This window comes from Geotrypetes seraphini, chromosome 4 (assembly GCF_902459505.1).
Source record: "Geotrypetes seraphini chromosome 4, aGeoSer1.1, whole genome shotgun sequence".
NCBI classification, from domain to species: Eukaryota; Metazoa; Chordata; class Amphibia; order Gymnophiona; family Dermophiidae; genus Geotrypetes; species Geotrypetes seraphini.
In genome coordinates, this window is record NC_047087.1 from 132,483,684 (window position 1) to 132,499,880 (window position 16,197).

Consider the following 16,197-nt stretch of genomic DNA (forward strand, 5'->3'; position numbering starts at 1 on the left):
AGAAACATTACACAAAAATACTGCACTATCATGTCCTGACGTCCATTCCATTACCATCCCATAGACATCACCCCCTACTGGCCACGAGCCACTACTCCTCAGGTCTGACAATGCTTAATGACCCCAGATGCAGGTGCTTTCATGCCAAAACACGGCCCATGTCAGGTCATCAATAAAGAACTCTTGACGATCCCTCACTTGATGACCCTTGGTGCAAGCTATGTTATCCTATTGCAGTTTTCAAAAAATAATTAAGACCACTTTGTTCGATAAGTTTTTACTCAGTGAGTTTTATTATTGAAATTCTATTTTACAAATATTTGTATTTTTTACTGTATTATTGTATTTTGCTGATTGTCCAGCTCTTTTTATTCTAAACTGCCTAGAAATTTTGGTTATGGCAGTATAAAAGAATAAAGTTATTATTATTATTATTTGTTTGTTTGTGTGCTTTGACCCTCTGCATTGCTGTGCATGGTTAAATTTGAGGATCTCTTGGACCTCTAAGTCTGCCCAATTGACCCAATTTACTTTGGCAGCAAGGAACCTACTTCATTTGTGGTTATTATCTACCTTGCTGTAATCCCTGTCCTTTCTGTTTGTCCCAAGTAGACTTGAATTCTGTCTGCATATTGATTTTGAAGGTTACTGAAATAGTTTGCAGAACCTTTTTGTTTAAAAGTCAGATAAATTAAGACATGTCAAAGTGAGAAGGAGCAACTTGTCCCCAAGTCATACATAGAACCAGGGTGCTGCATATTTCGAATATTTTCCAGAAAACTGGCATTTCATTCAACAATGCTTATAGAAAAAGGAATTCTGTACTTACAGATCATCTTTGAGATTTGTCCAGTTTCTGATTCTGCTTTCTATTATTTTTTTTCCTCCCTTGCAGCAACGCAGAACAGCACAATCCCTCCCCAGGCAGTATCACCTGAAGACCGGCCCAGCCCTACATTTGGAACTACCTTAGGGACCACATTCCGCCCAGAGGTGACAATGGCCCGGGCCTCCAGCACTCTTACTCGTGCTATGTCCCTGAAAGATGCAGCAAGAGTCAACTGTGAAATCAAGTACATTGTTATTACGATGGACAAGATTTTCTTGAAACAGAAATCAATCCCTGAATCTTCTCTGTACCTGGGTCAACCTAAGTGCAATGTCAGTGCGAGCAACGAGACACATGTAGAGCTTCGGGCAGGGTGGACCGAGTGTGGTACCCAGGTGCAAAGTGTAAGTCATGCCTTCTATCTCTTCCAGGTGAATTACTTCTGCTTGGCTGTAAAGCTGGTTTATGAAGATGAGACCATTGCACAGGGTCTGTGTGCCACTCATTGGTGGCTTCCAGCTCATACTCAATCAGTTTAATGACTAAAATCTTATTTCTAAATGCATGTTTTTGCTGAAAGGAATTGGAATGCAAAGTTGTGGATGTGTTCATTTTGTAGCTGATGAAATAAGTCAACTAATCACTATCCTATTGACTGTTGACATAAACATTAAAGATAGCATCTTGCTGTAATTTATGAAACAGTTTCATTTACTCTGGATTTTCCATATTTTATTACAGATACAAAACTACAAAAAAAATTCCATAACTCAAAAATATAGAAATCAGAATATTATGCAAAACATACCCTCTGAACATTTTGGGATGCCAGACCAGGGTGGCCAGCATTATTAGCACAATTAGCATAATTATTATCATCATCATTAAAAGGGTTTATACTTTTATGGACAAACCATTCAAAATGTTTTACATCATTAATAAAATCCAATAAAAGGGAGAGCAGAAGCGAACCAGACAGAAACTTTGGGGGAGAGAGGGGAATTTGTCAAGGCCTAGTAAAAGCCTACAATCTGTGGGATCCCAGTACTGCAGGTTGCTGAATCCTGTGGTAAAAGGATAATGCTGCTTACAAGCCACCTCACAAGCAGCATTATTCTAAGTGCCTATGAACATCAGATAGCAAAGCTATGGCCCAATGCTTCTAGGCTTGATGCTCTTGGGGCTGTGGGGCAGAATGTAAAGGCCTCCCCTTTCATCTGTCCACCTCTGCCGCATCCATGTTTCCTAATTCCCCCCACCCACATGGCATGCATGCCTCATGATTGCAGCCCCCTCTGACAGCATCTTTAAGCCATAGCCCCCCCCTACTCCTAGACAGGCCTCAGGTCCCTTATCTGGTGGTCCAGTGATTGTCAGGCAGAAGCAGTCCTTCCTCCTGCCTAGCCTACGCCACATCCAAAATGGCACCCCTAAACATAGTCTCACTCAAATACCACTAGGGGGGGGGGGTCATCTATCCATATGAGGAAATATGACCCCTAGTGGGAGTTGCACTATTTTGGATGCAGCACAGGCTGGGGAACTGCTCTTGCTTGGCAACCAGTGGATCACCAAGTAAGGGCCCAGAAGCCCTCTCTGGGGGCAGAGGGGTCTATGGTTTAAAGATGCTGCACGGGAGGAGGGCTGCAATCAGGAGGCATGGATGCTGTGGGGGGGGGGGGAGGAGGGAGAGGAGGAGGGGGTATGTGTGGCTGATTTGCAAATAAAACCATCCAAAAAACATCCGATTGCTGGACATTTTTGTGTTTTGAAAATGCCCCTGATAGTAAGACAAGTTTCAAGTTTTATTAAAATTTGATTCAATTGCTTATCAAAGTTTCTAAGCAAAGTACAAAAATTAAAAAGGGTACAATAAAATTTAAGACAATTTCATACCCCTTCTTTTCTCAACTGACTTCTGATCCTGTGTGTGCCATGCTGAACACTAAGCTCCACCTAGCAAAATCTCCTAGTTATTCCATCCTTTAGATGTGTTTTTTATGACACAACACATAATACGATATTTTTCAGTAGATGCACCCACACTTTGGAATGCACTTCTAGCTTCGGTCCACTTAGAATCCTCCCTGGACAAATTTAAGGTCGCTCTTAAGACATTTCTATTCACCGATGCCTACAGCCCGAACCTATCATATTAGCAATCCATTTAAAACACTTACCACATTGCTTTGCGACCATCAATGCTTTATTCCTCAGTTAGAAGCCCAGCCTATGAATGGAATGTTCTCCTCCCACCCCTCTGGCAGCAGAGGTGGAACCCATGCAGGATACTACTTTGGTTGGCATGGTTTTGCACCCCCATTAGCAAAGTAATACTTTAATGTGGTGGTGACGAGTAGTAGGGGTTGGAGGTGGAGGTGGAGAGAAAACCTGGCCCCTCAGTCCACCTTTAACCCCCCCCCAACCCAAATAAACTTCTAACTAAGACCCTGCTTGAAAATTCCCCTTGATCCTCCCACAGATCATCCCAATGCTTTCTGGATATCACAGGAGTGATCTGCAATGATTTTTCAGTGGAGTCATCACTGCTGAAAATCAGGGTATTGCTTTAGTCAGTGTTATTTATCCAGATAGCAGCACTGCCACATATGCATGCAGTAGTCTGTGTGTGCAAAGAATCCTTTGTGATAGTGGTCTTCTTTCCCAGCCCCTGAGAATGGCCAACAGGTCAGGTTTTCAGGATAACTCTAATGAATATGAATGAGAGAGATCTGCATGCAATGGAAATGGTAGGCATTCAAATCTCTCTCATACATATTCATTTTAGGGACAAGCAGAAAATCTGATTCATCGGTGGCTCTCAATGACTGGAAGTGAAGACTAGGGTTTTATAATATTACCCCACTAGCGTCAGGCCAAAGTATGAATAGTCTGCAGTTTGTTCTACATGATTATTTAGATAATTTTTTTTTTTCTTCTTTTTCAAAAATCATAATCTTTATCTTTTCAAAAATCATAATATTTACCTGCAGGGCTCATTATTTGCAGTATGGCTCTATCACAGGGGCAAAGCAAGCCCTCCAATTTTGGAAGAACCCAGAGTGGATGGGGTTCAATACATTCTTCCTGCATCCTCTCCCCTCTATTCCCTGTATGCGTGCTAAACATGCCTTTGCTGGTGAGGATGCCAAGGTTCTGCCAACCAAAACTAATACAGTTCCTTAGCCACTCCCCTCCTTGTGCTGCCTCTTTGATGCAGAAGTTGGAGTATTTTAGCTGCTGACGTCAGACTTCTCGCACATGCTCAGTTCGTGGAAGAATTGAGCAAGTTCAGGTAGTCCTGCAGTTAGCGGCTGGACACACGCAGTGGACTTCTGTATTAACAGATGAGTGCAAGGAGAGGGGAGAGGCCTAGGAACTGTATTTCTTTGGTTGGTGGGACTTCAGCATCCCTGCAAGTCATTTAAAGGGGTGCTGAAGTTCTGGAGGGGGCCTGGCCCCTATGCCCCCTCCTCCCCCTCTAGCCCAGTGGTTCTTAAACCTGTCTTGGAGGACCCCCAGCAAGTCAGGTTTTCAAGATATCCCTAATGGATATGAATTCCACTTCACTGGGCTAATATAAAAATAAATAAAAGCTTCCTCCCAAAATGATTTATATTCAATATACAAAATAGAAGCTTTGCTTAAATAAATATTTATTATATCAAAAACATCATTATCAGTACTTCACATACAATATAATTAAATGGATCCACATTGCATATATAAGCAATAAAACGATTAAATCACTAAAGCTTTCATAGCAATAACAGAAAACCTGGAGTTCTTAAAGTCCTTCTCAACAGAACAGAGTTTCATAATGATTTTCAGTTTTTTTCTTTGTTGCTTGTTGCTCTTGTTAAGTAAAAATTCCTGTTATGGATATAGCAAGACAAAGTTGATAAAATGCCTTCTCTGTTTATATCCAAACTGCAACCAGTCAGCCCAACACAGCACCACGTTTTGCTATTCTAGCGTCTTCAGAAGCTGTATCTGTATCAGGTTTTCAAATCTCAACCTTCTGAAATGCTTTATGTCATCATATATCAACAGCAGCGTGGGTTCACAAGCCACGGCACCCTCTTGAAAGGAACCAAACTTTACCAACTTTGTCTTGCTATATCCATAACAGGACAGGTTTAAGAACCATCATATTAGCATATTTCAGTATTTCATGATATGTTATCTATGTTTATTTCTGGTGCCTACATTGATGCTGGTGCCTGTTTTACCTTTGCTTACTTGGGGTACTCATCCTTTTCCTTGTCTTGTTACAGAATAGGACTCACACAATGGTGAACTCAACTCTTCGGAATAAAGTGCTGTCTCAGAAACCAGTGCAGAATATTCAGCTAATAAGTCCTATCCGCTGCCTTTTTCCAAATGATGTTTTAGCTTCATCTGGATATACTCCTGAGGGGTAAGATAAACTCCACAATAGACTGTCATATACCGATGACATCATTGCCCAAGGGCATGCTATCCAAGCTCTCATGTCATCACCTCACATCAGTTTTGTTTCAGGTACAATGTCTCCAAATGGGTTATTTTTGCACATACCATGACAGTAATGAGGCTCACTCCTAATCCAGAGTCTCTCAAATTTACTGCTAACACTTGCCATAGTACTTGCATTGTGCCAAAGAGAGCATCCTTTTGGAGTTCATAAGATGTAACATAAGAACATAAGAATAGCCTTACTGGGTCAGACTAATGGTCCATCTAGCCCAGTAGCCTGTCCTCATGGTGGCCAATCCAGGTCACTAGTACCTGGCAAAAACGCAGAGTAGCAACATTCCATGCTACCGATCCAGGGCAAGCAGTGGCTTTCCCCATGTCTCTCTCATAACAGACAATAAAACCTTTCCTCCAGTCCAAACCTTTTTTAAAACCAGATATTCTATCCGCTCTTACCACAACCTATGGCAATACATTCCAGAGCTTAACTATTCTCTGAGTGAAAAAATATTTCTTCTTATTGGTTTTAAAAAGTATTTTCCTGTAACTTCATTGAGTGTCCCCTAGTCTTTGTAATTTTTGACAGAATGAAAAATCGATCCACTTGTACCTACTCAGGATTTTGTAGACTTCAATTAGGATTTTGTAGACTTCAATTAGGATTTTGTAGACTTCAATCATATCTCCCCCTCAGCCTTCTCTTTTCCAAGCTGAAGATTCCTAACCTTGAACACTAATCTATCAAAACTTAGACTCATTCCTTATGGTTTTTATTTGTTAAGTTAACTACTGTAAACCACGTCGAGCTTTCTTGGATTGATGTCTTGGTATATAAAGCCAAGCCTTAGATTAGATTAGATGAGAGGAGTTCCACCCCTTTATCATCTTTGTTGCTCTTCTTTGAACCTTTTCTAGTTCTGCTATGTCTTTCTTGAGATAAGGAGACCAGAATTGAATGCAATACTCCAGATGAGGTTGCAGCATGGAGTGATATAGAGGCATGATAACATTCTTAGTTTTATTAACCAACCCTTTTTTATTACTTCCTAGCATCTTGTTTGCTTTTTTGGTTGCCGCCACACATTGGGCGGAAGGTTTCATCATATTGTCTACAATAACACCCAGATCTTTTTCTTGGATGCTAACCCCCAAGGTGAACCCTAGCATCTGGTAATTATGATTTGGATTATTCTTCCCAATGTGCATCACTTTGCATTTGTCCACATTAAATTTCATCTGCCACTTGGACACTGAGTCTTCCAATTTCCTAAGGTCTGTCTGCAATTTTTCACAATCTGCATGCGTTTTAATAACTTTGAATAGTTTAATGCCATCTGCAAATTTAATCATCTCACTCATCGTTCCAATTTCCAGATCATTTATAAACATAAGAACATAAGAATTGCCGCTACTGGGTCAGACCAGTGGTCCATCGTGCCCAGCAGTCCGCTCACGTGGCAGCCCCCAGGTCAAAGACCAGTGCTCTAAATGAGTCCAGCCTCACCTGCATAAGTTCCAGTTTAGCAGGAACTTGTCCAACTTTGTCTTGAATCCCTGGAGGGTGTTTTCCCCTATAACACCTGCACAGATCCCTGTGGCACACCACTGTTTACTCTCCTCCATTGAGAAAAATGACCATTTAACCTTATCCTCTGTTTTCTTTCCAATAACCAATTTCTAATCCACAACTGAACTTTGCCACCTATTCCATGGCTCTTTAATTTTCTCAGGAGTATCGGATGAGGAACTTTGTCAAAAGCTTTCTGAAAATCTAGATCAATGTATCACAAACTGTGTGCTGCGGCACACCAGTGTGCCTTTTGAGATTTTAAGTGTGCCGCGACTCACAGAGCAGGAAGAGAGGCTCCAGCACCTGTGTCAGCTTCTATCATCGTGTTGTGCGTATCTGCCGGGACTCCTGTCTTCCTCGTCTCCACACCTCTGGACCAGCTGTGGCAGCTCTGTGTGCTTTTAACTTTGGCACACTGCTGCCACTAGCAGTAGTTTAGCCTGGTTTTATCAGGCAGCCTTGGGGCCTTTGCTAGGCCGGCCCGCATCACATCATCGAAGCGAGCTGACCCAGCAAAGGCCCTGAGACTGCCGGATGAAACCGGGCTAAACTACTGCTAGTGGCAGCTGTGTGCTGAAGTTAAAAGCACACAGTGAGCTGCCGCTAGCAGTGATATGAGAGGTATTGCTGGACAGGGAAGGGAGGAGTACTGCTGAACATGGGGAGCAGGGAAGGGGAAAGTAGTACTGCTGGACAGTGGAGGGAAGGGAGAAGTGGTAATGCTGGACAGGGGAGGAGGGAAGGGAGAAAGGGTACTGCTGGACATGGGAGCAGGACAGTGGGGAGGTAAAAGGAAGGGAGAAGAGGTGCTGCTGAACCTGGCAGAAAGGGAGGGAAAGGAAAGGTGCTACACACTGGAGGGGAGAGTGAGATGGTGCATGGGGAGAGAGCATGTTGGGTTGAGGGGTGGGAAGGAGGGCTGCCACTCGAGTAAAGAGGCAAGGACAGAGAAAGCGTGCAGGAGGGAGAAAATGTTGGACTCATGGAGAGGGTGAGATGGATAAGGAGGGAAGGAGAAATGTTACACTCTGGGGAAGCGGGAGAGGGTAGAGAGGAAAAGAAGGAAGGAGGACCAGAGGAGAAGCATGCAGGAGAAACAGAGAAAAAAGTTTGGACTGGTAGAAAGGAGGGAGAAATGTTGGACTGGGAGGGGGGCCAGAAAGGAGGAAGGGAAGGGAGATGGACTGCAGGGAGCAGAAAGGAAGAAGAGAAAGAGAAATGTTACGCTGGGGGGGGGGGGAGAGATGACTAAAGGAAGGGAGAAATATCAGACTAGGGAAGGAGGGGAGTCTGGTAGCGCTATAGAAATAATAATAGTAGTACTGTAGTAAAGAGAGATGCCAGATTATGGGCAGGAGTGGAGAGAGATGCCAGACTGGGAAGGGGGGAAAGGAAGGAGAGAGATGTCGTCGGACCACTGGGAGGGAGGGAAGGAGAGAGATGTCAGATCATGGAAATAGGGAGGGAAGGAGAGAGAGATAGTATATTTTGAGAAGAAAGCAGAAAAATGGAAATATTGAATGTTAAGTTAATGCCAAAGATGGATGCAAGGCAGAAAGTGAAGATGGAGAGAAAAACAGTCAATGGATAAGAAGGCCCTGGAAACATAGTTAAAAGCACAGAAAAATAAAGTCACCAGACAACAAAGGTAGGGAAAATGATTTTATATATAGTGATTGAAATGTGTCAGTTTTGAGAATTTATATCTGCTGTGTATATTGTGTGTATATGAAAAATGAATGGAAAAAAATTACATTACAATTAGTAAAGGGGGTGGGATCTGGGGAAGAGCTTAGGTGGGTCTAGGGTGGAGTTTGCGAGGTCTGTGGTTGGGGGTACTCAGTTGATATTTGTTAGACTTCCCTGCTGGCATGCCCTACTGGCATTTCAGGCCCTGTCTGGAGGACCTCTGCGCATGCCTGGATGTCAGCGTGATGTCACGCATGCGCGTGATGTTATCACAGCAATGTCCACGCACTTCTGGGTGCCTCAAGCCATGGCCACTACCTTTAGTGTGCCCCAGCTCGAAAAAGTTTGAGAGACACTGATCTAGATACACTACATCAACTGGTTCACCTTTATCCACATGTTTATTCACATCTTCAAAGAAGTCAAACCTTAGATATCTACTTATAAAAATAGAAGCAAAACTTAGCTTATAATTCAGACCAACCCCTCTGGCCGGATATCTGTCAGCAGTAAGTTGCCAGAAATCTCTCAACAGCTGAGTGTGGTAACATGTCTGCCTAACATTGAGAATTGGTGTCCATACAAATTCTCATAGTCACTGATAGAAATCTGCCAGTAGGTGACCGCCATATACTACTCAGACCGGTAACATCCCTGACCTTTAACTGCCCTATGCCATTGACTGCCCTAGGCAAGGAATTTGTGTTGTAAACACCCCATTCTTGGAAAATTACTGCTTAGATATTATACTGGGTATTACTGTTGCTGATGAGAGCAGTAGATGTTCCCTGGCAAGAACAATTTCAATGAGGTGCAAAAACATTCCCATTATACCCTCTTGTTCTGCAGGCTTTACACCATTATTGAAGACCTCCAAGGAGATGGGAGCTTTCAGCCTCAGTTTCAGCTGTTCGATGGAGAAAACCCAATTCCAAAGAACTCTACATTGTCTCCTAGTGATGAGGTGAGGATCCAGGTGCAGATCACCACAGACGACAGTCAGTTTAAGGTTGTCCTGACTGAGTGCTGGGCCACACCCACCAGCAACTCTCTGGATCCTGTCTCCTTCGTCTTCATCAATGGCAGGTAGTAACAGCATTTGTTTCAATATACCAGTATATATTAAATACAAATATAATCATTGCATGCACATAATAGGTTCCTGTGACTTCCTTTCACAGCTGTGCACTTCCAAACACGTTTACTAGCATGGTAGAGAATGGAGTTTCTCATAAGGCTCAGTTTATGACAAAGATCTTTGCTTTTGTGAACACATCTGTGGTTTACCTGCACTGCAAACTTCATGTCTGCTTGGAGGCCTCTGGAAAGACCTGCATGACGGTGAGTTTCAGCAGACTACCATTTCACACTGTCTGCTGCTGCTCCTAGCTGGTGGGAAGGAATTATTTGCAAAACAAAATGAGGCAGCTGGCAGTGTGATCAGATCAAAATTAATCTAGAGCAGATGATTGTGAATATAGCATGGCAATGATTACAAAACTCAGAAAATTCCAAGGTACCAAATAATTAGAATTCACATACTGATGACTACCGGTATTACCATGATGCCATTCATCTTCAGTTTGCTACTTGAATGTCCAAGGAATTGATGGTTGCAATTTTGGGCATCAATAATAGAGCTCCTTTTCACAGATAACATGAAGCTCTGACTTTTAAGCAATGTTTGAAATATAATCCTATGAGAAAGGAATAGAGACATCTTGGGGGCATGGAAAGATCAATGGCAGATGAGATTCAGGTGAAACAGTGCATGCATGGGGATGCTATTAAGCCACTACAGAGAAGTAAACAGGTCACTTCTCTCTGTGGCCACCCTCAAAAATGACTTCAGTAGACAAACTAAGCATAAACATTAATACCTAGGTATTAGACGTTTAAGCTAGTTGAGTGCTGGGGATTTTTTTAAACATAGGACAAAATCAACAACTACAGAAGTAATCTAAGAACATAAGAATTGCCATACTGGGACAGACCAAAGGTCCATCAAGCCTAGTATCCTGCTTCCAACAATGACTAACCCAGGTCCAAAGTAGAGAGTTGTGAGGGGACAGAAACCCCACCCGTCCCACCAGTATCCTGCCTTTCCCCACCCATCCCCACCAGAATCTCCTCCGTCCATGCCCATCCCTGCAAGGAATCACTTCCGTCCCCGGCCCGACCCCATGAGGAATTTCCTCTGTACCTGCTTGTCCCCCATAAAAGTTACCTGTCCCCATAAAAACCAGCAATTACTTCTGACAGTTTTGATTTTTTTTTTTAAGTCTTACCCCCTCTTCTACAAAACCGTCTTAGAGATTTATGGCGTAGAGAGCCGTGCAAAATGGCCCACGCAGCTCCCGTCGCTCATTGAGTTCCTATGAGTGTTGGGAGCAGTGCGGGTCATTCAGAGCGGCTCTTTGCACTACAAACCGCTAGCGCGGTTTCGTAGCAGAGGGGGTTAGTTTATTTAAACCAAGAATAAAATACAATATAAACAAATAACAGTGAATAGAATTAAGAGATGCATACATCACCGGAAAGAGTTAGAATAGACATTAGGTCATGTGCCTGTAGGGTCGACCATTTCTTGTTAAAATAAATAAAAGAGTTGGGCTTTTTGGTAATATAAAGCTCATATCTGTAGAGCAAACAAATCTGGTTCTACTATCTGGCATGGGTAACTTGTGAGAGGTCCTTCCAAGATCCACAAATGGTTTTTAATGCAGCAGTGAGTAAAGAATCAAACAATACAACATCAAAATCATTTAAAGCAGAATTGAGAGAGGCACTTTTCAGGACAATGGTTGCATAAGGAAAATGTGCCAAAACTGAACTGGAAACCCCAAAACAAACTCAGCAAGTACTTCATTTTGTACTAAATATAATTGGTGGTACATAACCATGAGAGAAGGCTGGGCCTCCCACTTTGAGCTTAGCCCCCCTCAAAATGAACATCTCACTTGCTGTAGCTGATGGGAACTCAACGGCAACCATTTTTGTTGACAGCTCTGCACGGGGCAGGAGCGTAGTAAGATCGCTCCTGCCCCGTGTCACCGCTAGACCACCAGGTAAGGTCTGGGGAGGTCTGGGATGCAGGAGGGAGGCGGTGTGTGTGTGTGTCAGTCGGCCCTAAAAGTTATCTGCGATTTTCCATATTTGCGGGCCAGCTCTGCCCCTAACCCTTGCGCATTCGGAGGGAGAAGTGTATATAGTTGGCATTCCTTTTCTGTATTTTATAATAGGATTGATCATTGTGTAAACTGCTGTGACTTGTTACATTCAGCGGTATATCAAGTTTATAATAAACATAAACATGATGATGATGGATTTTTCTTTGGTTTTATTTTTCTTCAGTTGTTTTCATATTATTCCTTCTTGCTTTCTTATCTTCTTTTGGGGCCTTAAACATCAGCATAATTGTGGATTTGTAGTTCTATATAAGAATAATTTAATATTTATATTTTATTCTTTTTCCAGTATTTCTTTGGTAATGTTTATGCATAAAAAGAAATATAAAAGACTGATGTATACGTGTGCTGTTTCCATGTTACAGAGCTGCAGTGGCTTCCGTTCTCTGATGAGCAGTGACATGTATGTGACACGCCGTACTTCCTGGGGGCCCCTGTGCCAGAGGGACAGTGGTAAGTTTCTCATGCATAACTCATCAAGCCACTATTTTATTTTGTATCTCCCACAATAAGTTTTTGATTAAAATAATTCTAAAGAAATCATTAATATTAAAGTATTTTACAGCTGATCTAATAAATGTTCTGTTTACATCTTATGGCAGTAACACAGATCAGGATAGAAAATTCTGACAGCAAATTCTATGATCAAGACTTTAGCTGTATTTGAGATTGTATTACTATATTATTACAGTGCCCCAGGTGTGTATAGACATGGGAAACTGTGATGTCATAGAAACATAAAAAACATGATGGCAAATAAAGGCCAAATGGCCCATCTAGTCTGCCCATCCACAGTAACCATTATCTCCTTCTCTCTCCAAGAGATCCCATGTGCCTATCCCAGGCCCTCTTGAATTCAGACACAGTCTCTGCTTCCACCACCTCTTCCGGGAGACTGTGCCACGCATCTACCACCCTTTCCATAAAAAAGTATTTCCTCAGATTACTCCGGAGCCTCTAACCTCTTAACTACATCCTATGCCCTCTCATTTCAGAGTTTCCTTTCAAATGAAAGAGAGTTGACTCATGCACATTTATATTACGTAGGTATTTAAACGTCTCTATCATATCTCCCCTCTCCCGCCTTTCCTCCAAAGTATACAGATTGAGATCTTTAAGTCTGTCCCCATACTCTTTATCATGAAGACCACACACCATTTCAGTAGCCTTTCTCTGGACCGACTCCATCCTTTTTATATCTTTTTGAAGGTACAGCCTCCAGAATTGTACACACCAGAGGTCTCACCAGAGTCTTATACAGAGGCATCAATACCTCCTTTTTCCTACTGGCCATAGCTCTCCCTATGCAACCTAGCATCCTTCTATCTTTCATCATCACCTTTTCAACTTGTTTGGCCATCTTAAGATCATCACATACAATCACACCCAAGTCCCGCTCTTCCATCGTGCACATAAGTTCTTCACCCCCTAAACTGTACCATTCCCTCTGGGTTTTGCAGCCCAAATGCATTTCTTAGCATTAAATTTTATCTGCCAAATTTCAGACCATTCTTCAAGCTTCGCCAGGTCTTTCTTCATGTTATTCACACCATCCGGCATGTCTACTCTATAGCAGATTTTGGTATCATCTACAAAGAGGCCAATCTTACCCGACAACCCTTCAGCAATATTGTTTATAAAAATGTTAAAAAGAACAGGCCGAAGAACAGAACCTTGAGGCACAACGCTGGTAAAATCCCTTTCCTCAGAGCAGTGGCGTACCTAGCATATGTGACACCTGGGGCCCATCATTTTTTTACCCCCCTCCCCCATCTGTATGAAAAATATGATTTTTAGTAACAATCCACATATTGCACAACAAGAGTGTACCTAGGAAAAGGCAGCATCTTAAACACTGCAGTGAGCACTAGAACACCAACACATACATTGTAGAACTAAACATGCCAGATTCTGCACAGTCAATTGATCCTGTACAATCGATGCTAACAGAAAGTCATGTCCCTTTCATATACACAGACAGATACACCCTCACCCAATATGGAATAATCACAAACTAAAAAAAGAAATATGTAGACAAAAGTTAAACTGAACCGCCAAGAAACCAGACTCTGCATACAATGCAACACCACAACACCACAAAAACAGTAATACATGTCCTCTAATACTGTGCAAAATATAAAGACAGTAGATGTAAATTTGAAAAAAACTGATACATAACAATCACCACTTTACAAATTAACAAATAAAATAAAACAAATAATGAGAAATAAGAAAATACTATTTTATTGGACTAATCCCCATAAGCTCGGTCCCCATCCCTGCAAACCACCTGATTCTATCCACACAAGCCTTGAATTGTTTTATATTGAACTTATTATATTAAAGTATAAAAAGAAACAATATTCTGTACAATTGTCAATTTATAAATCAGCGTATTCTCCCCACTCTCTCTTCCCCATTTCCCTTCAGCGTCCTCAGTCCACTCTCTCTCCACTTTCCTTTAGCGCATGCACATAAAAACAAGCAAGTAATTTTATATCATTTTCATTCTATTCATTCATAGAAATTAAAGTCTAAATAATGCCAGTCACATAACAAAACATGATTTTACAAAAATAATTCCCTGCACAGTCAAGCCTGCAAGGATTACTAGATGTCTTTCAGCAGCTCCTCTCCCTCCCTCCCCCTTACCTTTGTGGCCAAGTTAAAAATGATCTACCAACAATAAAATTTTAAAAACACAAAGCACACTGTACGCAGAGAAAATGTTAATTATCATTTATATTCCGTGGGTTTCCAAAGAGGTCCAGGCAGATGACTTTATGCAATGTAACCTCAGTAACAACTATACAAAAATAGACAAATATACCCCCTCCCTTTTTACTATACCGTGACAGTGGTTTTTAGCGCAGGGAGCTGCGCTGAGTGCCCCACGCTGCTCTCGATGCTCATAGGCTCCCTATGCTAAAAACCGCTATTGCGGTTTAGTAAAAGGGGGCCATAGTGCAAAATATAGACAGCATATATAAATTCTCAAAATGGACACATTTTGATCACTAAATTGAAAATAAAATCATTTTTCCTACCTTTGTTTGGTAATTTCATCAGTCTCTGGTTGCACTTTATTCTTCTGAATGTGCATCCAATATTTCTTCCCTTCTTTCAGCCTCCTGTATGCTTCCTCTTCTCCAGACCTCATTTCCACCCCAAACTTTTTCTTTATTTCACCCTGCTCCTTCTTTCTTTTTTACTCCATGCCCCCTTTCTTTCTGTACGTCTGTCTTTCTCTTTCTCTCTTCGTGCCCCATTTCTTTATTTGTTTCACCCTGCCCCCTTCTTTCTTTCTCTCCATGTCCCCTTTCTTTCTCTATGTCTGTCTTTCTCTCTCTCTCCGTGCCCCATTTCTTTCTTTCTTTCTTTCACCCTGCCCCCTTCTTTCTTTCTCTCTCCATGCCCCCTTTCTTTCCCTATGTCTGTCTTTCTCTTTCTCCGTGCCCCATTTCTTTCACCCTGCCCCCTTCATTCTTTCTCTCTCCATGCCTCTTTTCTTTCTCTTTGTCTGTGTTTCTCTCTCTCCGTGCCCCATTTCTTTCTTTCTTTCTCTCTCCATGCCCCCTTTCTTTCTCTATGTCTGTCTTTCTCTCTCTCTCCGAGCTCCATTTCTTTCTTTCACCCTGCCCCCTTCTTTCTTTCTCTCTCCATGTTCAAGTTAAAGTTTCAAGTTTATTAATTTTTAATATACCGACCATCAACTGGTATCTAGCCGGTTTACAATAAAATGATAAAATAAGAATAAGAGTAATGTTTATAAAAAGTAATACTTATGAGTAAGAGGGAATGTGTACATAGAAGACAATTTTCAATGACAAACATGATGGTGGGGTTAGAAGAGAAGGGAGGGGAGTAAGAGTACATTATTAGTGGTGAAGAGAAAAGAAAAAGGAAAGAAAAAAAAAGAGTTGAAGTGAAAAGGAAAGAAAAGGGGTAAAACATTAGGGATGGGATCGCTTCTTAAAAGCGGTTGGCTGACTTAATGATGAGGGGTTCAAGAGCAATGAAATGCATCTTGAAATAGGAATGCTTTTAGGTTTGTCTTGAATTTATCGATTAGTTTTTCATGACGAAGTTGGGATGGCAGAGCATTCCATAAAGTTGGAACGACTACAGAGAAGTTAGATTTCCTGGTATAAACTAATTCCTTAATTGAAGGGACGGATAGTAGATTCTGATCAGCTGATCTGAGAGTTCGAGAAGGGCAAAAAGGGATAAGAAGTTTGTCGAGGAAAGGTGGTTGATGGGAAGATTTGATTTTAAAGACCAACATATGGGTTTTGTAGGTAATGCGGTGTGTAATAGGTAGCCAATGGGCTTCTTTTAGAAGAGGGGATGACATGATCATATTTCCCTAACTTATAAATAAGTTTTATTGTCCCCTTTCTTTCTCTATGTCTGTCTTTCTCTCTCTCCGTGCCCCATTTTTTTTCTTTCTTTCTTTGTTTCAC

General features: G+C 41.7%; 1 protein-coding gene across 3 annotated transcripts in view; it reads left to right on the plus strand.

Moving 5' to 3' along the window:
* UMODL1 (uromodulin like 1) overlaps nt 1–16,197 on the plus strand; it is a 171,345-nt gene that overhangs the window by 143,431 nt on the left and 11,717 nt on the right. For all 3 annotated transcript variants that reach the window (XM_033940476.1, XM_033940477.1, XM_033940478.1), the window contains 5 exons: nt 896–1,233; nt 5,107–5,249; nt 9,396–9,632; nt 9,728–9,887; nt 12,100–12,187. In XM_033940476.1, coding sequence (XP_033796367.1) covers nt 896–1,233; nt 5,107–5,249; nt 9,396–9,632; nt 9,728–9,887; nt 12,100–12,187 — 966 coding nt within the window. The remainder of the gene's footprint in view (nt 1–895; nt 1,234–5,106; nt 5,250–9,395; nt 9,633–9,727; nt 9,888–12,099; nt 12,188–16,197) is intronic.